Raw genomic sequence first — 27856 nt, forward strand, 5'->3', positions numbered from 1 at the left:
TAGTACTCTGGAATGCCCTCCCGGTAAAAGTTCGAGATGCCACCTCAGTAGAAACATTTAAGTCTCACCGTGAAACTCATTTGTGTACTCTAGCCTTTAAATAGACTCCATTTTTAGACCAGTTGATCTGCCGTTTCTTTTCTTTTTCTCCTATGTCCCACTCTCCCTTGTGGAGGGGGTCCGGTCCGATCCGGTGGCCATGTACTGCTCGCCCATGTATCGGCTGGGGACATCTCTGCGCTGCTGATCCGCCTCCGCTTGGGATGTTTTCCTGCTGGCTCCGCTGTGAACGGAACTCTCGCTGCTGTGTTGGATCCGCTTTGGACTGGACTCTTGCGACTGTGTTGGATCCATTATGGATTGAACTTTCACAGTATCATGTTAGACCCGCTCGACATCCATTGCTTTCCTCCTCTCCAAGGTTCTCATAGTCATCATTTTCACCGACGTCCCACTGGGTGTGAGTTTTCCTTGCCCTTATGTGGGCCTACCGAGGATGTTGTAGTGGTTTGTGTTGTGGTTTGTGCAGCCCTTTGAGACACTAGTGAGTTAGGGCTATATAAGTAAACATTGATTGTTTGATTGATTGATATTTTTTAAGTAAAAAGTCATTATAACATCGATTTTTTTGTCCTTTTTTTTTAGCAATGGAGAAAAAAAAGAAAATAAAGACAGAAGGAGAAAAAAAACTGCCTCCATGGCAGCTTTGGGTCAACATTGCCACTTTTTCATCATTAGATTTCACCTCATTCCACTTTTTAAAAAATGTTTTATTTTTATTTTTGCACTACTATCAATTTTGCAATTTTTGCAGAATGTGTGGCTGCAAATGGCCCCTGGGCCGCACTTTGGACACCCCTGCAAGTGTAGGTGTAATAAAGCAGGTAACAAAAGCGCACGTCCCATTTCCCTCTATCTGCCCCCCTAGCTCTTCCTATATGTGATTTAAACGTATTTTTTTATCGTTAATATTCTGTATTTATTATTTAATTTGGATTAATGCTGTTATTTACGTATTTAGACCACATGTGGGCAATAAACTCATATGGTAAGGAAACAAAAGCATGTGTGTAAAACATATTGGAACGCAGCCCGCTTGCTGTTGCTAGGAGGCGCTGTTGTAGCCCGGAAGAGGGGATCGACGTCGACGGTGATGGACAAGCCGGCGAAGACGACGAGAAACGCGAGATTTTTGTCTCTCCCGACGCCTTATCGTGAACCAACATACAACAGGAGTGTTTTGTCACTGAAGAAAAGCAACAAACGTCAGGAAAAACGTCGCCTTTTCTCCATTTAGGTAGGAAACTCGGGTGGGGTGCAGGGAGGAAGGGAAGGGAGGATCAGCTGTCTCATCATGTGTGCACATCTGTACTAGAACATCTTCGAATAGCTGTACTAAGACATTTATCTATATTTATGTATTTTTACACTCATCTAAATGTAAATATGCATGGATGTGGGACACTAGGGCTCCACCTTGACTGTTTGACCCAGTATTAAGGATGATATTGACCTTGATCCATACTTGCCAACAGACCTCCGATTTCGGGTCGGGGGCGTGGTTAGGGCGGGGCGTTGTTGGTCAAGAGGGGAGGAGCATATTTACAGCTATCTATCCATCCATTTCCTATCGCTTATTCCCTTTGAGGTCACAGGGGGCACTGGTGCCTATCTCACCTACAATCGGGCGGAAGGCGGGGTACACCCTGGACAAGTCGCCACCTCATCGCAGTATGTGTCAAAATCTTTATTCATAATTGAATCACTTGTTTATTTTTCATCAAGTTTTTAGTTATTTTTATATCTTTTTTTCCAAATACTTCAAGAAAGACCACTACAAATGAGCAATATTTTGCACTATTATACAATTTAATAAATCAAAAACTGATGACATAGTGCTGTATTTTACTTGTTAAGTGAAGTGAATTATATTTCCATCCATCCATCCATTTTCTACCGCTTATTCCCTTTCGGGGTCGCGGGGGGGCGCTGGCGCCTATCTCAGCTACAATCGGGCGGAAGGCGGGGTACACCCTGGACAAGTCGCCACCTCATCGCAGGGCCAACACAGATAGACAGACAACATTCACACTCACATTCACACACTAGGGCCAATTTAGTGTTGCCAATCAACCTATCCCCAGGTGCATGTCTTTGGAAGTGGGAGGAAGCCGGAGTACCCGGAGGGAACCCACGCATTCACGGGGAGAACATGCAAACTCCACACAGAAAGATCCCGAGCCTGGATTTGAACCCAGGACTGCAGGACCTTCGTATTGTGAGGCAGACGCACTAACCCCTCTGCCACCGTGAAGCCCGTGAATTATATTTATATAGCGCTTTTTCTCTAGTGACTCAAAGTGCTTTACATAGTGAAACCCAATATCCAAGTTACATTCAAACCAGTGTGGGTGGCACTGGGAGCAAGTGGGTAAAGTGTCTTGCCCAAGGACACAACGGCAATGACTAGGATGGCGGAAGCGGGAATCGAACCTGCAACCCTCAACCGAGCTAAACCACCCCTACTTCATCTTTTTTTTCTTCAGCCAAAAATGCTTTGCTCTGATTAGGGAGTACTTGAATTAAAAACAATTTTCACAGGGGGTAAATCTATAAATAAATAAATGATAAATGGGTTGTACTTGTATAGCACTTTTCTACCTTCAAGGTACTCAAAGCGCTTTGACACTACTTCCACATTTACCCATTCACACACACATTCACACACTGATGGAGGGAGCTGCCATGCAAGGTGCTAACCAGCACCCATCATGAGCAAGGGTGAAGTGTCTTGCTCAGGACACAATGGACGTGATGAGGTTGGCACTAGGTGGGGATTGAACCAGGGACCCTCGGGTTGCGCACGGCCACTCTCCCACTGCGCCACGCCATCCCCATCTCTGAAAAAAAGTTGAGAACCGCCGCTCTAAAAGCCTTAGATGTTATTGTCACATATGCATGCACAGTAGATGACAGTATTGTCCTGTTTAAGAGTGTCACAACATTGCTGTTTTCGGCAGACGAACTGCTTTACGGTAGACGAAAACGTGACTGCTGTTGTTGTGTGTTGTTGCCGCGCTGGGAGAACGTTAATGAGACTGCCTAACAATAAACCCATATAAGAAGCCAATAACTCGCCCTCGATCATTCTACAGTTACAGTGGGGCAAAAAGTATTTAGTCAGCCACCGATTGTGCAAGTTCTCCCACTTAAAATGATGACAGAAGTCTGTAATGTTCATCATAGGTACACTTCAACTGTGAGAGACAGAATGTGAAAAAAAATCCAGGAATTCACATTGTAGGAATTTTAAACAATTTATTTGTAAATTATGGTGGAAAATAAGTATTTGGTCAACCATTCAAAGCTCTCATTGATGGAAGGAGTTTTCGGCCAAAATCTCACGATACATGGCCCCATTCATTCTTTCCTTGACACGGATCAATCATCGTCCTGTCTCCATAGCAGAAAAACAGCCCCAAAGAATGATGTTTTCACCCCCATGCTTCACAGTAGGTTTGGTGTTCTTGGGATGCAACTCAGTAGGTATGGTGTCCCAAGAACACCATACCTACTGTGAAGCATGGGGGTGGAATCATCATGCTTTGGGGCTGTTTTTCTGCTAAGGAGACTGGACGATTGATCCGTGTTAAGGAAAGAATGAATGGGGCCATGTATCGTGAGATTTTGAGCCAAAACCTCCTTCCATCAGTTTGAGCTTTGAATGGTTAACCAAATACTTATTTTCCACCATGACAAATAAATGCTTCAAAATTCCTACAATGTGAATTCCTGGATTTTTTTTCCCATTCTGTCTCTCACAGTTGAAGTGTACCTATGATGAAATTTACAGACCTCTGTCATCATTTTAAGTGGGAGAACTTGCACAATCGGTGGCTGACTAAATACTTTTTTGCCCCACTGTATAACGTCATTAGGCAGGCACTCTGTTTATATCGTGGGAACGCGGACGTGAAAACAGGCTGTCGACACGTCACTCGGGTCCGCATGGAGCTGGAGAGGGCGTGGCCCCCAGCTCCGCCTGAATTTCGGGTTATTTTCGGGGGAATAATTGTCCCGGGAGGTTTTCAGGAGAGGCGCTGAATTTCGGGAGTCTCCCGGAAAATCCGAGAGGGTTGGCAAGCATGCCTTGATCCCTATTCATTTTCATTTAAAACCAATTATTTAGCAAAGCTAGATATATGCACCAGAGACGTAAGTCAGCCATGAGTCAGGGCCAGGAATGGCAGGAATGTGATGAGTGTGATAAAATGACTAAAAAGCAGACAAACGCTCCTTTGTTACACTGCCCCCAGCTATCCTAACTCACGTTAGCAGCCCTTTAACACACCATGCTCTCCATTCAATTCAACAGATGCATACATAGCGTGTGGAGTTGTGTGCGTCAAAAGATGGACCGCTACGAGGAGTTCTGTCTGCAAAGCATGTCCATGCTGCAGGAGGAGGGGAAATTCAAGAAGACATGTGAGCCGCTCACCAGGTCGCACTCTGTCATCCTCTTCCATGGGAAAGCTGTTTTGTCACCACTGGTAAGGTTATTTAGTCTTCAGTGCAGTTTGAGCCCTATGTTGTGACGAGAGTTGCTTTCGATTAAATTGACATATTTGGACAACGGCTAGACGTTTTTTTTGAGACTGACGTGTGGCTCCTGAAGCCTCGTAATCAGATTAGTGGCTGGCAGTGAAAGAGAGGAACTGATGATAAAGAACCTCAAGTCTGTCTTCTATGTCATGACATCCTGTTTTGACCACAACAGAACATTTCCTGTCACTTAGAACGAGGGAAACCGTCATTCAAGGGGTGGGATTGGCTGAATTTCCATGATTGACTATGACAAACTATCAAACAGTATGTTTTTATTGTGTTACTATCTCTACATCAAAAGAGGAACTTCGTCATTGTGTTCCACAACCAAGCTTATAAGGTAGGTAGGTAGGTAGGTAGGTAGGTATGTCTTTATTGTCATTGCACAAGTACAACAAAACTTTGTTTTCAGCACAAACCCGTTCAAGATTAGACAAACAAATAGTGAACAGGGTTACAGAACAGGAAAGCTGATGGGTCGCCACAAGGCGCCCCGTAAAAGATGGGAAACAGGTAAACGCTGGGAGAGGATGAGTACAAAAGTACAATCTAGACTGGGCTCCTAAAGGGGCCCAGTCTGGAGTGGGAAAAAAACCTCCGTAGCAAAGCACATATACATATTGCAATTTCTCGAGACTTGCAACAGAGGCGAGAGAATGGGGGCCACGGTGGCAGGCTGCAGCTATTCAGGCGCTGCCCATCCATCCATCACCCCTAAGGGATTCGCGTCAAGGGCGTTGGATGGGCGGTGGTGTACGTGTGTGTGGCGTATATTTTGGTGGATGCATGTGTGTGTGTAAGCTTGCCGCGTGTCTCTATTTTATTCCTTGATATCGTGCAGTTGTTAGTCCAAAGTCAACAACAACAACAACAAGTGTGTGTCCATAACATAAAGCACTTGTATCTCAAATCAACCCCACCCATTAAAATAATTAAAATCTATTTAATCTGGGCTACCCCGCCTTCCGCCCGATTGTAGCTGAGATAGGCGCCAGCGCCCCCCGCCACCCAAAAGGGAATAAGCGGTAGGAAATGGATGGATGGATGGATGGATTAATCTGGGCTAGGAACTAGAAAATTGATGTTTATGTTCCACACATATGTAGTTAAGTAGAGACTTAGAGACTTTCTTTATTGTCATTAAAATTTGAACTTTACGGTACACAAAAGAACAGAATTTATTTGCATTAACTTGTTGTAGTGCAGGATAAAAGAGCAATAAGGTTGCAGATATAAATAGATTTAGTGTACAGATATATATATTGCACTTTTGCCTATGCATCCACATTTACGGATTTACAGTATGTTATATTGTCTTTATAGTCCAGCGAGTTTAATCCGTTTTTTGGGGGCAATTGAGGGGAGTATTATGATGCGTTCAAGAGTCTTATGGCCTGAGGGATTTGACAACAAGCAATATGTACATATATGTTCCAAGGGTAATGTTTGACCGTCCAGTTTGTTTGATCAGGATTTAACAGAATAAAATGAAACACGGCAAACACAGCATCTGCAGCTTTTCACGATTTTCATGGGAACATTTTTGAAGTTTTGACTTGTGCGGCTGTGAAAGTGCCATTAGTGTAAAATGTAATTGTGAAAAATGTGGTCATTTAATTATTAAATCTGTTCTCTTAAACCACTAATGGTAACATAAGCTAGCCAGTGGTGTTCTTGTTATATTTTTTGATTTAAAAACTTTGAGCAAGTTGCACCACCAGTGTGAGTGGCACTGGGAGCAAACGCGGGTGAAGTGTTTTGTCCAAGGATACAACAGCAATGACCAGGAATGCGGAAGCTGGATTCGTACTAGGAATCCTCAAGTTTCGAGAGAACCGCTCTACCTTCTGAGCCACACCACCTCCTTTTTTCACATTAAACGTATAGAGCACACAAAGGAAAATATGTTTTTGTTGAGAAACAGTAGTAGAGCATTCTATTTTAATTTACTTCCTTCAGACGCCATTAATTAACAATTAATATCACATAAGTGACAGGTTTATTAAAAAGCTGGTTTTCTTCAATAAAAGTTTTCTTGTTGCAGTTGAATGATGAGCAGCGTCATGAGATGTGCAACTATAGAAAGATGGCCGTCCAGCTGGAAGCAGACCAGAGGAACCAGCAGAGGAACAAGCTCCCTGTCCAAGTTCAAGACATACTGACAAGTTGTAATGTGCAATCAGTAGAGCCAGCGTCAAAAGAAACACAAGATGGCAACAAACCAGCTTGCAAGGTACGTTTAAAACAGAAGTTAGCATGTTTCATTTAATGTATGTTTAGTTCTAAGGTCCATTTTGTTGTATTTGGACAGCATTCCAATGTTCCCCAGTGACATTTGTAGACTTCAATACAGCTGCATGACTCCACACTCAGTTCATCTATTTATAAACTGCACGATGATGGCTGTAATTTGCCCACTCAGCAGCTAAAGCTCTATAGCTCACTGATACATATATCTTGTTACTTTAGCCTCTGGTTTGTTTGCTTTGTAACCTGTCCATGGAGGAAGGAGTAAAGTAGTCTTTGTGGGTCCACAATGTAGTGACATCATTTGTTTAACATTGATGTGACTCTGGAATCCTTGGTTAAAACTCAACTTAGAGTTCAAGCGATATGATGGAGGGACTTAGGGCCTTGAAAAGGGGGGTGGTAGTCATTTCCTTGTACTTATTGGTTTGTTTAGATAGCTAGATGGATAGATAGTACTTTATTGACTCCTTCAGGAGAGTTCCTTCAGAAAAGGTTTAATGGTTGAAGGAGTTTTTAGGAAGATCATTTTGATTCAGGTCTTCCTCCAGTGGGTTTGTGACACATATTTCGAAAAATAGTCTTTAATCTGCCACTGCTTTTATTGTGGGCCACAAATCCATTCATATATTTTTGTGCAATTTTGACTACAGAGATGGGTACCGAAACCTGGTTCCATAACGGTGCCTACATAAATATTGGTAACCAAACCGAAAACGTACTTGCCTATAGGTGTGAAATAAATGCATTCACTGAAATGCGATATTTGATATTGTGTAGTGTCCTAACAGAAGCACGCAGAGTCTGACGCTATTTTTAAACATTATTGCCGACCTCAACACCCCAACAGCAGCCCTCATAACACATAACAAGTAGTCGCCATAAGTATTCACAACAGTAACACAACACTTTGTTATTATGTTATAACAACATTTATGGCCAGCGAGGTGCATTTATGAACCCCAGAATTATTAGCTTGAATGTCACAAATTTCATAAAAATAAAGAGGCATTAAGTTTTTTTAATTACAATATTTTGCATGTTTTCCTTTATTGCTCCTGCACCAAAAGTACGGATTTGGTAATGTATTAGTATCAGTTAAAGGCGTACTGAAATGAGGTTTTGTTATTTAAACGGGGATAGCAGGTCCATTCTATGTGTCATACTTGAACATTTCGCGATATTGCCATATTTTTGCTGAAAGGATTTAGTAGAGAACATCGACGATAAAGTTCGCAACTTTTGGTCGCTAATAAAAAAGCCTTGCCTTTACCGGAAGTAGCAGACAATGTGTGCATGACGTCACTGGTTGTAGGGCTCCTCACATCCTCACATTGTTTATAATCATAGCCTCAAGCAGCAAGAGCTATTCGGACCGAGAAAGCGACGATTTCCCCATTAATTTGAGTGAGGATAAAATATTTGTGGATGAGGAAAGTTGGGATGAAGCACAAAAAAAAAAGAAAAAAAAAAGAAAAATCGACGGCTCCGTGCGGCGGCAGTGTGAGCGTTTCAGATGTAATTAGACACATTTACTAGGATAATTTTGGAAAATCCCTTATCTGCTTATTGTTTTAATAGTGTTTTAGTGAGATTGTAAAGTCATACCTGAAAGTCGGATGGCTGCGGTGAACGCCAGTGTCTCTGAGAGAAGCCAATGGTGGAGCCAAGATCACAGCTGCCTTTTTGAAAGCTGCTGCAGGAAGACGTATAATCCACTGATGTCTCCAGTAGGAGCCGACCTAGTATCACAATTTTCCCATCCAAAAACTTGCTGGTTGACGTAGAGAAACATGTTCTCTTGACCACTCTGTGTTAAAGCTTCACAACAAACAAAGAAACACCGGCTGTGTTTCGGTTGCTAAAGGCAGTAGCAATCCACCGCTTTCCACCAACAGCATTCTTATTTGATGTCTCCATTATTAATTGAACACATTGCAAAAGATTCAGTAACACAGATGTCCAAAATACTGTGTAATTATGCGATGAAAAGAGACAACTTTTAGCCGTAAGTGGTGCTGGGCTAATATGTCCGCTACAACCCGAGACGTCACAAACACGCGTCATCATTCCGCGACATTTTCAACAAGAAACTCCGTGGGAAATTTAAAATTGTAATTTAGTAAACTAAACCGGCCGTATTGGCATGTGTTGCAATGTTAAGATTTCATCATTGATATATAAACTATCATACTGCGTGGTCGGTAGTAGTGGGTTTCAGTAGGCCTTTAAAATGCAAACAATACTAATACCAAATGTTTTCAATGGTCACAGGCAAAACTGTGCCTACTCTAGCTTTCTTAGGGCGAGGGTAGATGATTGCTGGTTGAACATTGCACATTTTCCACCCAAAACAGGTACATTTATGGAAGGATGAGGTTCAAAAGTCATCAGTTTCCAAATCAGCAGCAGTGAGCGGTTACACCCTGGTCACCGACTCACCTGGCCTTCCCAAAGACCCTGGGATTGGGACTGGTCTTCAGCCAATCAGTCCAGTTGTTCCCATTGGTCTAATCACCAATGGTAATGTGAAGGTGGATACAGAAGACAAGAGTGATGAGGAAGATATGAGTATGGACAGTCTTCTCAAGCAAACAAAAGACGAGCATGTGAGGAAGGACCAGACTAGAGACGGGTCAAAAGGTCTCCTACCAACATCTGAGGCCATCACAGAGATAAAAAGTCCAAAGAGTGGTGTTGAGTTTGGCTTTAGTTTGCACCACAGTCCTCTCAGCCCTCCACAGACCTTAATCCATCAAACTGTGTATGATTTTCCACAGTCTGCATCACCTTGCATTCCAGATCGATATATAAGACGACCCAATCCAGAGTCCAGCTGCAGACGTAAACCACGTCCATTCTCTACTGGGAATATACATATTTCATTCCTCAGTATGCCAGGGGAAGGATCTGAACTGTCCGATAGGGAAGAAGCTCCCTGCCCAGATCACTGGAGTTCAGTCGGAGGGGAAAGTTTTCCTAATAGAAAGGGGAGTCGCCAATCCACTCTCTGCACTAATAGTCCAGTTTGGGAAACCCACAGCTCCATGAGCCCGTCGGGTCCCAACTCGTTTGGGCAACCGGAACCTCTGTTGTCAACATTTCGCCGGCGCTCTCACACCATGGACAGTCAGCTGGGAACCAACCAACCTGATTACATTGACCGCAGTCAAGAAAGGACACCTCGATTTATGGCAGGAGTCGTCACTGTCTGCCCTACAAGTCGACGGAACCCGGCTAACCCCTTAAACAAGTCATACAAGATAGAGAGTCCAACGTCCTATCTGCGGCGGGTTCATGTTACTCCCGAGTTAGCTCAGGGTAAACACTGGACGCACCCTAGCGATCCTCGGGGGCCACGAGACGTTGTAACCTCACCAACGTTCCTCAGGCATGCAGCTAATGCTAACAACACAGGTGTGTCCTATTTTCATCACAAGTGACAGAATCAGGAGAGTTCTTTAGAAGTACTTTCATGAATATTTCCGCACACAGAGGAGACCCAAAGGCGAGCAGGAGCTCTGGAGGACATACAAAAGCGGCTGGAAGAAGAACATGCCTTGCAGATGTCCATGCTCCTGGCTGAGCAGGAAAAAGAGCAACAGCGTCTGCGTCTGGTGAGCAAACAGCGTAATGACCAGTTTTTGATTGTATTCCCTTTAAATACGGTGTTTTCTATTATGAATATCAATTGTTTAATAGTTTTCAGTCGGTTCCTGTTCCTGCCGACTGCCATTCCTGTGGCAATTGTCATTAGTGGGCATGGACTGTCATAAATTATATTTTATTTATTTTACTTCAGTTAGGATTGAGCCCTATTAATTAGCTAAACAAACAAATGGCATAACCAGGAACAAGAACCCCAGAGCAGAACTATGTTGCTATGTTGCTTTTTGTGTATAAAAACACCATTATATTTGTTCTTGTACAAGGATCTCGAAGAAGCTGAAAGAAGACTTAAAGAGCAGGAGTCTGTGCATTCCCAGAACTCTGCTACTTGGAACGGACTTCCAGCTGGGATAAGTCCAACTAATGCCTCAGTTGAAAGATCACCGGGACACAGTATAGGTAGCACATTAACAAACTCAGTGATTGCATTAATTAAGATTAATAACTTTGTTGCGTGTGTCCCATTCCAGGTTTTCCTAGTCCCATCAGTTGTGATTTTACCCCTCCCTCTCTCCAGTCCCCTGTTTATATTCGAGGGCCCATTTGGGCGGCGAGCAAACTTCATGCAAGGGAAAGTCAGGTGACTGTGTGTGTGTGTGTGTGTGTGTGTTTGTGTGTGTGCGTGTTCACTGTGAAATTACAGTATTTTCTGTAACCTTTTTCATGCTTCCTCACTGTTTTACTTTTGTGTGTACTGACTTGCAGGTTCTGACAACAGAACAACAGAGAGCATTGTGTCGAATTGGCGCCATTGCCCGTGGCTTCCTCATACGACGATTGCTGAAAACGCACAAGATCAAATATCTGCGTCAAACCATCATGGTGAGTCCCAAAGACAACGCAATATTCACAAAATAATGAGGATTTTTTGGATTTGTAAGTCGTGGAATCTAAAGATTCCTGTTGCCCGTTGTGTCTGCAAGCTTATGTAGACCAGAAGGGTAGTTACATCCACCAACCCCACCCATGTATTCATCTTTACTGTTAAAACTATAAAGCCTCAATTGACTGAGCACACTTCAAAGGACAGGTAGATCCTCTTCCAGCATCATTAAGGGCCACTATGTGAACCACTACACCACAAAAAGCGTCTGTCAGGCTAAGACCCAGATTGTACGTGGTTACCAACCTCCTGCACATTTAAAATGTTTGTCTATTGATTGTTTGTTGCTGAAAATCCATGTAAAAAAACAGAACTGAGCCAAAATCTCGATTTCCTAGTCCCTGTGTTCAGTAGTATTTGAGTACTGTGTGCATTTGACTTTAAATTTCTCACACAAGACTAAATTGTTTTATTCTAAATATGTAATGTATGTCCTCACAGGATACAAAGGCGTTCATTAGTTCCTTTCACACTGAAGGTCCACCGAAAAAAGTCTCGGAACAAGATCTTTGTTTACAAGAAAGAGTTCGAGCGCAGGTATGGCTGTGCATTACCTCGCAATCCGCAAAAAAATGTTGTTTTGTTTTTGTTTATACATTGCCGTTTCATTCCTCCAGTTACGCGCAGCCCTTTATGACATCAATGAAATCTTCTTTGAAATGCCTCTGAAGGATCGATTAGCACTGCTGCAGCAAGACAGAGAGCTCTGTGTTGAAAAGAAGTTACGAGACATGGTAATCAATGGTGCATCATGGGTTCACTCCAGTTGCCAACACGCTAACACGCTCGTTGATAGCATACTCGCGGTATTTGAATGTAATTTGTTCAGCTTTATTTGTAATGTGTCCCATGTGTAGTGCATTTAATGACATTTCTAATACAACTTACATACAAGCTCAAACGAAATCTCGTTGACATGTATGACTTAAGTGTTATTCATGACAATGACAATAAAGGAATTGATTGATTGATTGATTAAACTTAATGTTCGACAAAAAGTATGTTAAACCAAATGGCTTACAATCAAATTAGTCATTCTCTAGCCGTACCAAACCATAGTACTTTTTTAACATGGGGGAATGGTTACAAACTCCCAAAGTTACTATGTTTTATAGGGCATGTCCTTCAGTACATTTGTGCGTTTAGCTTTGGAAATAACTCACATTTCCAGCTTAATAACTTGAATTTTTATTGCATAAATGTGCAGGACAAAACTAAGAGTCATAAGGAAAAGGTGATTCTGTCTGCTGCCACGCAAAGGTCTCTGGACCGGAAAAAGAGGTAACTTGGGAAATTAAGACTTTTATTTTTTTCACCAAATGTTTAACATCCAGTTGAGTGATGTTACTGTGGACTTTCGTTCAGGGAGGGGGAATCACCAGGACAGGCTAGAAAGGTGATGCAGAAGCCAAAAAGTCCAACCCCTAACAGGTACTGGAAATGTATATTGATGAGTACATATTTTAAGAAGTAATTTGCGTACGTTACACTGATATCTGTATCCATGCATAGCTTTCTTCTTCTACTTTTTTGTCTTTTCTGGTTCTCTTCTTTGTACTTGTCATGTGCCAAAAACCTCAGATCTACACTGATTTATTTCATTCCTAGAGTTCAGAAGTCGAGCCAAGTCCAGAAGTCTATTCCAAGTCAGCTGAACCGCCAGGGGTGGGTTTTCTTTTATATTTATTGACTGAACTTACATTTTGACTGCAGTGTATTACAATATAAACTTGATGGGAAAGTAGCTAAAATTGTACTTAGTAAGAGTACCATTACTTTAGAGCAGTGCTTCTCAATTATTTTCTGTTTTGGCCCCTATTGGAAAAAGCAAACATTTTGCGCCCCTCCCACCCACTTACTCTCTGCCACAAATATGAATAGTGTAATTTGGCCATAAAATTGTTTTACAGTAAGTACACCTCTGCATAATATTGTATCCTTATTAACAGTAAAAAAAACACAAACATAAAAATACTGATCAACTTACAGCAAAGAATAACTCTTATCAACAATGTTTTTTTTAGTATGTAATATAAAGGAGAACTGCACTTTTTTGGGGAATTTTGCCTATTGCCTATCTTGCCGCAATCATTATGAGAGACAAGAACACACCTTTTTTTGCATTCTAAAGATGATAAAACAACCCTTGGAAGATTTGGCTAGTGAGAGTCACCGTTGTAGCCTTCAAAGCCCTCTAAAACAACTTGAAAACCCTCCAACCCTGCAAGTATATATACAATGTAGTAACAGACACGTTCATACCAATATTTACCGTATTTTGGTCATTTTATGCATTACCAGAACATTTATTTCCGTTTCCAGAGCAGCGCACTTCTGACTTCCTGCAACAAATATGTGTTCCTACTTCTTAAAACAAACACGACTATGTTGTAATCATGGCAGACTTGGTAAAAGACAAAAAAAATAAAAATATTTTTGGAAAAATGAGGACTCACAACCTTATCTTTTTTAACCAGAATACAAGAAGGATGAGGTGCTGGCTATAGAAGCGACCACGAACAGAGTGTGAAACATTGTAGCAGCCAAAAGTCGAGAGAGTGTGGTCGACGTGTCTTGACAGTGTAAATGTGGAACTTGGAGCAAAGCTATGCCAACATAAATGAAGTGCTTGCCCTAAGTCAACTTGGAAAAACCTCCCCGGCCAGCTGGACCAAACAAAAAACTGTCAATCGAGAGAGTAAATTTTAATATTGATTATGATACACACAGCTCATCATGCTTGTTAGTACAACTGCATACACTGTTGAGCTAGTTGTGTACAAACAAAACATGAAATGTTGGCAAATACTTTACAGATATCGTAATATGATTGTTCAGGATTTTCACTCAGTACACATTGGTGTCCTACCCATCACTTTGTGTTGTGCATTACAAACTCAAAAGCCATTCAACTGCTGACGCAAAAGCCAAGCCGATTTTTACAAATTAGAATGCCAAAAAAACCCAAAACCTTAGGTCTTCTTGTGTCTCATAATGATTTTGAACGATTTGCAAAATTAAAAAAAAAGTGCAGTTCCCCTTTAAAATGCATCAATATGCCCGAAATTTAAAAATAAAAAAAATCCTTATTTAAACTATAAACATTTTTTGATAGATTTGAGCCATTTGATACTGAAAAATCGAATTAAACGTACTAATAATGTTAAATTCTAATTGATCAGCAACATTAATTTAGTAACAATATATATAACACGCTTTAACCTACAAAACAAAAGGGAATAAAACAATTTGCGCTGTTTTTTGGAATAAATAAAAATGAGCCAGTATTAACAACACATTTTGTAATGCACAGCTTTCCGAAGCTCCCTGGCGTCACACACGCCGCCTTGGTGTTTCAACGCTCCCCCTTTTACATGGTTTGCCCCACTCGTTGAGAAGGACTGCTTTAGAATAATATATGTATTTAAAGTACTATTCCAAATAATAACTTGAGTAAGAAGATTTAAGTATTCAGTGAAAAAAACTAAGTAACTTCTGATTTATTTTGTAGCTATTTTTTTAAGGTTTTTACACTACAACCGTATAGTTGGTGTGTGAAACGTGGGCCCCGACTTACACAAGTTGAAAAACTTTTTCGGGTGTTACCATTTTAGTGGTCAATTGTACGGAATATGTACTGTACTGTGCAATCTACTAATACAAGTTTCAATCGATCAATCAAAGAGTGTTCACTGCTACAGCATGTGCTTTACCACAAAAAATGCACATTTTACAGTCACTTATGACGTCATAACAGTGCTAATGTCAGCATATGCGCAGCAAAAATACATCTACAACTAAAGACAACATGTTTGCTCGAGTTGGGAGCCTCAAATTTTGAAATGTGAAGATTTCCCCTAACACATACGACAGCGTATGATTTAGATGTTCTTTTTCACAGTTTGTAAGGTAAACAATAAAGAGCCTTGTCTATTCTTACTGCGAGTCGCACGCCATCTAATCACTTTTTACAGTGTGGGGCAGGTCATGTCACTGCCAGGTTCCATTTTATTGGTGAATAGGAGCCATGTGACAGTGGCCGCTGGAAGAAGTCTGTCTGGCGAACCAAAAAGTTTTTTCTTTGCAAGCAGTAATCAGCTATCCATCCATCCATTTACTACTGCTTGTCCCTTTTGCAAAAGATTATAAATAAATTGGATGATATAAATAATTGTAGCAATCAGAATAAAACTCACTGTAACAAAGTAAAAGTAGTGTCTCTTTAAAAACAAACAAACAAAAAAGTAAAAAGTATGTTGCAGTATAACTACTCTGAGAAGTTCAATGTATTATTCAGTTTCAGTTTCATTATAGCACGTCCGAAAAGGAGTAAGAAAAACCAGAGCTTATTAAGTCCTACTACTTTTCATATCATAGTAATTTCATCCTATTTCCTTGTTCTCTGTAGCAGAACAGTGAATACATAAATAATAAATAAAAAATATACCATTGTAAGTAAACAAATATTAAATAAATAAATAATCATTTAAAAAAAAAAAAAGGTTCATGATGTTCACCATTATTGTTCTTCTTTGTACTTTGTGAACACTTATAGTTTAGTTTGAACAGTCTCTGAAACTAATATTAGTGCTGTGTTTGATTTCTTTGTTTAATTCATTCCATAATTTAATTTCACATACGAATATCCTATATAAGGTTTTAAGAGTTGTACACGCATACAAATGTTTTAAATGAGATTTTTCTTTAAGGTTATAATTATCCTCTTTTGTTGAGAAGAATTGTTGTAGATTCTTTGGTAGCAGGTTATAGTTTGCTTTTTACATGATTTTATCTGTTTGCAAATGCATCCATCCATTTCCTACCGCTTGTCCATTTTTGGGTCACGGGGGGTGCTGGAGCCTATTTCAGATGCACTCAGGCCGAAGGCGGGGTACACCCTGGACAAGTCGCCACCTCATCACAGGGCCAACACAGATAGACAGACAACATTCACACTCACATTCACACACCCAATTGTTGAATTTAATTTTTTGTGATTCAATGAATAAAGGGTTTTTCTGTTCTCTATATCCAACATTATGTATTATTCCAATAGATAGTTTTTGTAACACAGTTAGTGAATGAAGCGCATATTTGTAGTTTTTTCCCCATATTTCTACACAATAAATCAGATATGGTAACTCTAGCGAGCAGTAGAGAATATGAAGTGATTTTTGGTCCAGAACATATGTTGCTTTATAGATTATCAACGTTTTTCTTGGTACTTTATGTTGTATATTTTTACGTGAGGTTTCCAGTTCATTTCATCATCAATTGTTACATCCAACATTTTATTTCTTGTACCCTTTCTCCTGAACAAACAACAGTAATATCATTTGCAAAAAAATACTAACTTTAAGTCCTTTGTAACTTACAAACTTTAAATGTTGTTTATTTGAAGTTTGAACAATTTTGGTCCCAATATTGATCCCTGAGGTACGCCATAAAATATTTTCATCGCAGTAGAAGTGTGTTGGCCTATTTTCACGTATTGCTTCCTGTTGTTTAAGTAGCTTCTAACCCAGTTCAAAACCAACCCTCTGATTTCATGCTTTTGTAATTTGTTTATTAAGTACTGTGATTAAGTGTGACAAATGCTTTTGTTAAATCAATAAACACTGCAACAGCAAATTATTTGCTATCTATTGCATTGGTAATCTCTTCCGTTATTTTGATTAATGCCATTGATGTTAAGTAGTTGCAAGTAAAGGTCAATGTGTTACCCACCTCTGATAGTGGAGAGTTTTTGTACATCAGTGCCATTTAATTAATTTATTTTTTCTCTGTTTCTATTTCCAGTTGAATTTTGATTACATCCTTTATGTCTCCTGGTAGGAGCTGGTATAAGAAGACTCCAGAAACAAGAGTAAAGCGCATGGACAATCTGAAGAACCTGAAGAAGCAGCACTCTCTGGGTTAACAGGTGGAAATACAATCCTATTAGAACACCTTCGACCACTACTAGTCTACATCAGAAAAGGTGCTCGTAATAACTCTAATATTAGGCAGTAAAACCACATGATTTCTTCTAGCAAATTAGTGACAAAAGGTAAATATGATAGTGACATTGTTTGACTCAATAGAATATGACAAAACATATATCATACACATCATGAAAAGTGAAAAAAAAAACAACAACAATGTAGCACATTGAACAAACAACACAGTGCAGATAATTCAGGACGTTATCAGTGAACAAATTATTTTTAATTGTACGAATATGTTGAGCAACTATAAAAAAAAATGTTCCTAAAGACCTTATTATCTGTAGTAGTCCAAAGTGCATTTATTGACAATTACAGTGCATAACCATTAAGTGCTGTAAGTGTAATAGTGTTTAAAAACAGGTTGTTTACATTTTATATGGGGTTTTATTGGGTTTGATTGCCGCTGTGTGTCTTTTTTTTTTTTTTTTAAACACGTTGCCTTATTTAATTATTATTAGCAACCAGTACTATATTTTTTTATTTTGCCTTAAGTTAATGCCAAATTAAAAAAAATGTGAATGTATTTATTGTATGCGGACAAACCTTTGATTCATTAAAAATACATTGTTTTTTGTGACGTAATGTTATATTTCTTCTCATATTTCTTCTTATTTTTTGTAAACATTATTACTATATATATATATATGTATATATATATATATATATATATATATATATATATATATATATATATATATATATATATATATATATATATATATAATATATTTTTTTATATTTCAGTATCTTTGCAACAGCAGAGACATCAATGAAGGCCAAAACCAGCATCATATGATATACATACATGCATGTACAACATAGTTCAATCACATTTTCTGCATATACATGATTGATTTAATTAAAATGTATTCATTATTCTCTGCAAAATTAAGGAAGTTAATCCAATAATGTTGAAACTACCAAAAAATATGTTTAAAAAGTAAACAAAAACATTCATTCAAATCAAAGTAGTCAATCACATATATTTAAAATACAATATGTGCATATTTATATATATTTAAAATGCCTCATATATAACCTGATACTATTCAAAGTTGGGCTCATGTGGTGCTAGGCATATTTTTTTGCATTTTGACTGAGAAAACACTTTTTCAATATGTTTTATTTAATTTCCACTTTTTTATGTTTTTCTTATCACTGGAATAAATTATGAATTTAATGTGGAACTGTTTTTTTTTTTTTATGTTTTCACAAAAACACCAAACACAGCAAAGAAGATTAAGCAAAATAGGAAAAATGTGTGAGTACACATGCAAGTGTCTTGATTCTGTAAGTCAAGTCGGGTGTGGAAGGTCAGCAGCTGCAGGCCGTCATCATCTCAACTTTAAAAGCAAAAAAGAAAACCCAAAAAAACAATACAAATGTCTTTTAAAGACAGGAGAGACCCTATCAAACTGGGTTTTGTGTGTTTTTCTTATCTTATCCTTAATAATATCTTAAATTTCCTAATCATTTATCATATCAATTTATGATTAATTCATAATATCATTCAGTAGAAGTTAACACCCTTATAACTCTGGTGCAATGCTGCCCTCTGCTGGTTACAATTGATGTTACACGTACAGTTGTGCTCAAAATTATTCCAACCCCACACAATTTTGGTGTTTTAGCAAGTTGGACATTTATTCCGTATTTTGTTTAGTCATATCAAATAAAGATGTGTCAAATAGACAAATGCAACTTAAATTGTAACACTGTATTTTACAAAATACCAAAAAAGGACATTTTTTTTAATAGCTCATTGACAAAATTATTCAACCCCCTACTTACATGCATCTTTAGTACTTAGTAACACACACTTTGGCAGTAATTACATCCTTCAAACATGATACATAACCGGACACAAGCTTCTTGCAACGATCTACAGGTATTTTAGCCCATTCCTCTTGGGCAAAGGCCTCCAGTTCATTCATATTCTTGGGCTTGCGTGCTGCAACTGCCTTCTTCAAGTCCCACCACAGGTTTTCTATAGGATTTAGGTCTGGCGACTGTGAAGGCCACTCCAGAGTCTTCCAGCCCTTCTTCTTCAACCACTTTGATGTTGATTTGGAGGTATGCTTGGGATCGTTGTCCTGTTGGAAGGTCCAACGTCTCCCAAGCCTCAGCTCCGTCACTCACTTCATGACATTTGCAGCTAATATATCCTGGTAGGAAATAGAATTCATAATGCCTTGAACGCGCTGGAGATTTTCCCGGTACCTGAGGCAGAAAAACAGCCCCAGAGCATGATTGACCCCCCACCACGCTCAACAGTAGGAAAGGTGTTCTTCTTTTTGTAAGCTGCATTTTTTCTCCTCCATACATAACGTTGATTCATAGGCCCAAAGAGTTCCACTTTTGTCTCATCACTCCATAGAACAGTTTCCCAAAACCTTTGGGGTTTGTCCAGATGATTTTTGGCATACTGGAGTCTATTTTCTTGTGCCTGGTAGTCAGAAGTGGGGTGCGCCTGGGAGTTCTGGCATGGAGGCCTTCATCTCGTAGTGCGCGCCTTATTGTCTGGGACGAAACCTGCGTTCCCCCCTATGCAATGTCCTGTTGTAGTTCCTCAGCTGTTACCCGGGGGTTTTTCACCACTGTACGCTTCAAATACCGGACAGCAGTTGCACACAGCATCCTCTTTCTACCAAGCCCAGGTAGTGTTTCCACTGTGCTTTTAGCTTTAAACTTGTGAATTATGCTCCAACTGTGTCTCTTGGAATGTGTAATGTCTTTGCTATTTTCTTATATCCATATCCTTTCCTATGAAGAGAAATTACCTCCTCTCTTGACTTCTTTGACCACTCCCTGGACTTCACCATGTTGCAAATTCACCATTGACCATTTACAAGAAGCTGAGCGTCACAGTCTTTTTCAATAAGTTTAATTGTTGCTCGTTATGGTTCTAATCACATCTACAGGTGTTTTCAACACCTGATTGAAAAGACCTTATTCAAATTCTGTTCTTAAGAGTTATGATCTTCAAGGGGTTGAATAATTTTGTCAATGAGATATTAAGAGAAATGACACTGTTTGGTATGTTACAAAATATAATGTTGTAATTCAAGTTGCATTTGTCTATTTAATGCATCTTTAATTGATATGACTATAAACAAAATACGTAATAAATGTCCAACTTGCTAAAACAGCAAAATTGTGTGGGGGTTGAATAATTTTGATCACAACTGTAGCATATTAGAAAGATGCTAAACATGCTTTTAATGAGTGCTTAAAATAATACAAAACCTAAATAGTTTGTGAGAAATTAGCAATGTAAAAAATCTCATGCTGTCTACCTTCAGTTTTAAATCAAAACTTTGGCACAGGGAATAACAATAATCTGTTCAAGAGTCAAGCTGTTGCTTTTATTACTGTAACCGTGGAGATTATCTTAAAAGTTGAGTATTAACATTAAATATTAACGTGTCTTAATAAGGGTTATAAAAAATAGATTTATTATTTACTGATGTTTTAATTGAATAGGGAGTACACGTGAATGTAAAAACAATACAACACCTGTCTAATAATTACTATTGTAATTTAGCAAATATTAACTAGCCCCCTCGTAAGATTTGTCATAAATGTATAAAAAGAAGCATAACTTGGGCTGACACTGTGTCAATTAGGCGAAGGGAGCTCATATGTTGTGACTGGGAGTTGCCAACATATTGTCTCTTCAACAATATTGTACTGACCAGCCAGGACAGAAGTGGACAGAGATTTCAAAAAAGTAAAATTTGTGGTGTTCATCCATATAGGATGTGTCATGAATTAAATGGCACAACTTTGAAATCAATACAAAAATCACAGCACTGCGGTAAGAAAAATTAGACTAACTACATTTTTCTCTGTGCAGTTGTTTCCCAGTAACCAAACACAAGCAATGCACTTGAAAAAAAAAAAAGAACAGCACCCGCCCCTGTCCCGGCCTTCTCGGGACCATAAAAGGCCCGGGATGCTGCATGATGGATGGCATAAAACGCCACACCACCTCATCCCTGCAGTTTCTCCATTCACACATGACCCCCACCCACCACCCTTCCCTTTTCTCTCTTACTGAGAGTTGAGGCAACACTTCCTTCCCTCAAGCCTTGTCCTGCTGTTCTGCATCGTGTATCTACTGGACTGTGTTTTTTTTACACAAACAGCTCCTAGCAACCAGACTAAAAGGCCCTGAAACTTACTAATACACTGGGATCTTTATTACTTTAATTGCACAATAAGCCAATTAGAAGTCACATTAATTTTCTTCATTCATGCAGTATTTTCTGAATGGACACCAAATGGTTCAAACCCCCATTTATTAATATGTTTTGCACTTCAAATGAGTCAGTCTTTTCCAGCTTTAAATTTACATCCTGTACTAACTATGTTTTGGGGATTTTAACATTTTAAATACATGCATGCAAAACAAACATGATTGATACATAATTGTAATCACTATATGATTATCATTATATTTTGTTATAAAAATTTCAAACTATGTTTAAGGGACAAGCGGTAGAAAATGGATGGATGGATGGATGGATAGTAGTAGTTTATTTTATTATTACACTCTGAGATTAGTCAATCATTGGCTAAAAAATACATTTTAATGTTTTTGCATTGTTTCTGTCAGGTTTTGAACTAAAAGTCACATTTGAGGTCCCCATAAACTGCTGTGAATACATTAAAATATGATTTTTTTTTTTTTTTTACCAGTTCACCTAAAGTATTTATACCAGTGGTCCCCAACCTTTTTGTATCCGCGGACCGGTCAACGCTTAATAATTTGTCCCGCGGCCCGGGGGAGGGGGGATGTCCTTTTTTTTTCTTTTTTTCTTTTTTCTTCTTTGTCATGAAAAATTGACGTTTTTGTCATGAAGAAGGGAGTTTTTTGTGTTTGGTGCACTATTTGTAAGTGTATATTGTGTTTTTTATGTTGATTTAATTTGAAAAAAAAAAAATATATATATATATTTTATTTTTTTTAAATAAAAAATTCTTCTGGGCGCAGTGGTTGGGGACCACTGCTTTATACAATAATACGTCAACTTACGAGTTTTTTTTTATTGGTTCTGTGACAGAGCTGTAAACTAAAATCACTTTCAACTCAATTAAACGTCGCCTATTGAAATGAATTGAAACCCATTTAATTGGTGCTGGCCCCCCATAAAAAAACAACCCAATTTTAACATTAAACATGTTTTTGAAAAATGAAAACAACTTTTAAATAAGAAATATTGTTATTCCTGCTTACTAATCGCTCGCCAAGCCGGCCACACGGTTGGTCTTGTTTTTGAGGATTTCTTCATTTTTAATTCAACGGTTATCATCTGTTTCTTATTCCCAGTACTGCCCTTCACTTTCACTTTCTACGTTACCGTGGTTGGAAAACAAAGTCAATGTTGAGCTGTAAAATAATGTTAGCTAATAACACCAGATGTTTACAGTCGGATCTTATGGAGGTTCCCTCTGACAATCACCACGCCAATTGGCGTCGGGGATGCTTGTAACTCAAATGTATGCTTGCAACTCTTTTTGGAATTTTGCCTATCATTCCCAATCCCTATTTAGGACAAGAACACGGTTTTCTCTTTTTTCCTATGCTTTCTAATTCGTAATTTGGTCACAAAAAACATTCATGAAGTTTGGTTCTTTTATGAATTTATTATGGGTCTCCTGAAAATGTGACCAAATCTGCTGGGTCAAAAGTATACATACAGTAATGTCAAAATATGGTTACATGTCCCTTGGCCAGCGATGAGGTGGCGAATCGTCCAGGGTTTACCCCGCCTTCTGCACAATTGTAGCTGAGATAGGCACCAGTGCCCCCCGCCACCCCAAAGGGAATACGCGGTAGAAATGGATGGATGGATGTCACTTGACAAGTTTCACTGCAATAAGACAGTTTTGGTAGCCATCCACACGTTTTAAGACAGGACTTTGGAAATGCCATTCTAAAACCCTAAAGGCCTACTGAATCCCACTACTACCGACCACGCAGTGTGATAGTTAATGATCGGACCCACCGTGCGTAGCGCTCCAGACTATAATTGATAGCTGGGGTCTCTCACAAATAATAAATGAACCCACGCATCGCAACGGTAATACGATAGACCTATAGCTTGTCAGGGGTATCACCGTTTCCAAAGTTACGATACTCCCGTATACTAAAGTATTGTCCGATCATTACCTTATAAAATTCGAGGTTCAGACGCATGTTCGTCAAACTAATAATAATAATAACTGCTATAGCAGCCGCAACATTAATACGGCCACAACGACAACTCTTGCTGACCTACTGCACTCGGTAATGGCACCATTCCCAAAATATGTGAGCTCTATTGATAACCTCACTAACAACTTTAACGACGCCCTGCGCGAAACCATTGATAACATAGCACCGCTAAAGTTAAAAAAGGCTCCAAAAAAGCGCCCCCCGTGGTTAACAGAAGAAACTAGAGCTCAGAAATTATTATGCAGAAAGCTGGAACGCAAATGGCGCACGACTAAACTTGAGGTGCACCATCAAGCATGGAGTGATGGTTTAATAACTTATAAACGCATGCTTAGCTTAGCTAAAGCTAAATATTACTCAAATCTCATCCACCGTAATAAAAACTATCCTAAATTTTTGTTTAGTACGGTAGCATCGCTAACCCAACAAGGGACTCCTTCCAGTAGCTCCACCCACTCAGCTGATGACTTTATGCAATTCTTCAGTAAGAAAATTGAAATCATTAGAAAGGAGATTAAAGACAATGCGTCCCAGCTACAAAGGGGTTCTATTAACACAGCTACGATTGTATATACGGTGGATACTGCCCTCCAAAATAGTTTCTCTTGTTTTGAGGAAATAACATTAGAGGAATCGTTACAACGTGTAAATGGAATAAAACAGACAACATGTTTACTTGACCCTCTTCCTGGGAAACTGATCAAGGAGCTCTTTGTATTATTAGGTCCATCAGTGCTAAATATTATAAACTTATCACTTTCCTCGGGCACTGTTCCCCTAGCATTCAAAAAAGCGGTTATTCATCCTCTTCTTAAAAGACCTAACCTCGATCCTGACCTCATGGTAAACTACCGACCGGTGTCTCACCTTCCCTTTATTTAAAAAATCCTCGAAAAAATTGTTGCGGAGCAGTTAAATGAACACTTAGCATCTAACAATCTATGTGAAACCTTTCAATCCGGTTTCAGGGCAAATCACTCCACGGAGACAGCCCTCGCAAAAATGACTAATGATCTATTGCTAACGATGGATTCGGATGCGTCATCTATGTTGCTGCTCCTCGATCTTAGCGCTGCTTTCGATACTGTCGATCATAATATTTTATTAGAACGTATCAAAACACGAATTGGTATGTCAGACTTAGCCCTGTCTTGGTTTAACTCTTATCTTACTGATAGGATGCAGTGTGTCTCCCATAACAATGTGACCTCGGACTACGTTAAGGTAATGTGTGGAGTTCCCCAGGGTTTGGTCCTTGGCCCTGCACTCTTCAGTATCTACATGCTGCCGCTAGGTGACATCATACGCAAATACGGTGTTAGCTTTCACTGTTATGCTGATGACACCCAACTCTACATGCCCCTAAAGCTGACCAACACGCCGGATTGTAGTCAGCTGGAGGCGTGTCTTAATGAAATTAAACAATGGATGTCCGCTAACTTTTTGCAACTCAACGCCAAAAAAACGGAAATGCTGATTATCGGTCCTGCTAGACACCGAACTCTATTTAATAATACAACTCTAACATTTGACAACCAAACAATTAAACAAGGCGACACGGTAAAGAATCTGGGTATTATCGTTGACCCAACTCTCTCCTTTGAGGCACACATTAAAAGCGTTACTAAAACGGCCTTCTTTCATCTCCGTAATATCGCTAAAATTCGCTCCATTCTGTCCACTAAAGACGCTGAGATCATTATCCATGCGTTTGTTACGTCTCGCCTCGATTACTGTAACGTATTATTTTCGGGTCTCCCCATGTCTAGCATTAAAAGATTACAGTTGGTACAAAATGCGGCTGCTAGACTTTTGACAAGAACAAGAAAGTTTGATCACATTACGCCTGTACTGGCTCACCTGCACTGGCTTCCTGTGCACTTAAGATGTGACTTTAAGGTTTTACTACTTACGTATAAAATACTACACGGTCTAGCTCCATCCTATCTTGCCGATTGTATTGTACCATATGTCCCGGCAAGAAATCTGCGTTCAAAGGACTCCGCCTTATTAGTGATTCCCAAAGCCCAAAAAAAGTCTGCGGGCTATAGACCGTTTTCATTTTGGGCTCCAGTACTCTGGAATGCCCTCCCGGTAAAAGTTTGAGATGCCACCTCAGTAGAAGCATTTAAGTCTCACCTTAAAACTCATTTGTATACTCTAGCCTTTAAATAGACTCCCTTTTTCGACAAGTTGATCTGCCGTTTCTTTTCTTTGGCTCCTATATCCCACTCTCCCTTGTGGAGGGGGTCCGGTCCGATCCGGTGGCCATGTACTGCTTGCCTGTGTATCGGCTGGGGACATCTCTGCGCTGCTGATCCACCTCCACTTGGGATGGTTTCCTGCTGGCTCCGCTGTGAATGGGACTCTCGCTGCTGTGTTGGATCCGCTTTGGACTGGACTCTTGCGACTGTGTTGGATCCATTATGGATTGAACTTTCACAGTATCATGTTAGACCCGCTCGACATCCATTGCTTTCCTCCTCTCCAAGGTTCTCATAGTCATCATTGTCACCGACGTCCCACTGGGTGTGAGTTTTCCTTGCCCTTATGTGGGCCTACCGAGGATGTCGTAGTGGTTTGTGCAGCCCTTTGAGACACTAGTGATTTAGGGCTATATAAGTAAACATTGATTGATATTATGGATACCCCCAAAACAATGTTCCCTCTAATGTTCCATCTGATTTGCAGATGTGTAATTAGTTGTGAGTTCATGCACTGTGGTGGTTTTGTTATTTGAACAAGGTTATGTTCATGCACGGTTCATTTTTTGCAACAGTAAAAAAACATATTACTTCGTCTTTGAATTTTAAACATTTTTTTTTAATTTTTCACTAGAGAAGGTTTTGGTGAATGCGCATATGAAACTGTTGGGGTTCGGTACATCCAACAAGGTTAAGAACCACTGGTCTAAAAACATCTGAATCCGTCCCAATACAAAGCAATCGCCTTTTTTTTTAAACTTTATTTTATTTTTATTAATTTTTTTACAGTCCTTCGCTATCAATATCATCATCCACGAATCTTTCATCCTCGCTCAAATTAATGGGGGAATTGTCGTTTTTTCTCGGTCCGAATAACTCTTGCTGCTGGAGCCTTCCATTAAAAACAATGTGAGGACGTGAGGAGCCTTCACCCTTGTGACGTCATCGTCTGCTACTTCCGGTAAAGGCAAGGAAGACTTTTTTTGTTAGCGACCAAAAGTTGCGAACTTTATCGTCGATGTTCTCTACTAAATCATTTCAGCAAAAATATGGCGATATCGCAAAATGATCAAGTATGACACATAAAACGGACCTGCTATCCCCGTTTAAATAAGAAAATCTCATTTCAATAGGCCTTTAATTCTAGCCTGATTTAGCCATTCCTTTAACACTTTTGACGTATGTTTGTGGTCATTGTCCTGTTGGAACACCCAACTGCGCCCAAGACCCAACTTCCGGGCTGATGATTTTAGGTTGTCCTGAAGAATTTGGAGGTAATCCTCCTTTTTCATTGTCTTGTTTACCCTCAGTAAAAACACCAGTGCCTTTGGCAGCAAAACATGCCCAGAGCATAATTCTTCCACCACCATGCTTGACGGTAGGGATGGTGTTCCTGGGAAAAAAAAGGCCTCACCTTTTCTCCTCCAAACATATTGCTGGGTATTGTGGCCAAACAGCTCAATTTTTGTTTCATCTGACATCACATGGACAAAAATAAGACTTACTGTGGTCAGAAAATTCCACAAAAGTGCAGTTCTCATTCAAGTTTTTAAGGCTCCTGTCTCAAAATAATTTTAAGTTGAGGTATCACTGTATTCCTCTTGTATTATTTTTTACGGCTAATATATATTATATTTTGGGGTCATTAACCTTTTAAAGGCCAGAATGTGTCACGACCGCTAATGACAGGTCGGACTTGTCTTTATTGTTTTTACTACGTTTGGGTATTCGGTTCCCGTCCACGGCTGTTATTTTTCATCCTACTTCCCGTTTGTCTCCACTTTCTGCTACTTATCCTCCGCCTGAGCGCCATTTCCCCTCACCTGTTCCCTATCACCATCAATCAGGTGGCTTCTTAAGCCAGCAATGTCGTTCAGACGGCGGCGGTTCATTGTCAAGTCATGCTGTACCTGGTGTTACTTGTTCCTCACGCTGTTCTTTGCTTGAAAGTTGTTTTTGTCTCTGTTCTGGTTCATGTTTGGAATTTTGTGGGTTTCTTTTTCTACTCACCCGTGGACCTTTTGGTTCTCCCACGCTTGTG

General features: G+C 39.6%; 1 protein-coding gene across 4 annotated transcripts; it reads left to right on the forward strand.

Moving 5' to 3' along the window:
* Positions 1–1129: 1129 nt before the first annotated feature.
* On the forward strand, positions 1130–17968 carry LOC133541392 (centriolar coiled-coil protein of 110 kDa-like). 4 transcript variants are annotated; one of them, XM_061884787.1, is made up of 14 exons: positions 1130–1297; positions 4376–4550; positions 6650–6838; positions 9210–10269; positions 10348–10469; positions 10785–10920; positions 10992–11101; positions 11227–11343; positions 11846–11941; positions 12022–12138; positions 12612–12685; positions 12770–12835; positions 13013–13069; positions 17240–17968. In XM_061884787.1, the coding sequence occupies exons 2-14, from the start codon at positions 4413–4415 to the stop codon at positions 17322–17324; spliced, it is 2367 nt and encodes a 788-aa protein (XP_061740771.1). In that variant the 5' UTR covers positions 1130–1297; positions 4376–4412; the 3' UTR covers positions 17325–17968. The 4 variants fall into 4 exon arrangements, with proteins under 4 accessions (XP_061740771.1, XP_061740773.1, XP_061740770.1 ...); XM_061884789.1 differs by lacking the exon at positions 1130–1297 and having other exon boundaries at positions 4296–4550; positions 17204–17968; XM_061884786.1 differs by lacking the exon at positions 1130–1297 and having other exon boundaries at positions 4296–4550.
* The last annotated feature ends 9888 nt before the right edge of the window (positions 17969–27856 follow it).

Source organism: Nerophis ophidion, linkage group LG23 (assembly GCF_033978795.1).
Source record: "Nerophis ophidion isolate RoL-2023_Sa linkage group LG23, RoL_Noph_v1.0, whole genome shotgun sequence".
Classification (NCBI taxonomy): domain Eukaryota; kingdom Metazoa; phylum Chordata; class Actinopteri; order Syngnathiformes; family Syngnathidae; genus Nerophis; species Nerophis ophidion.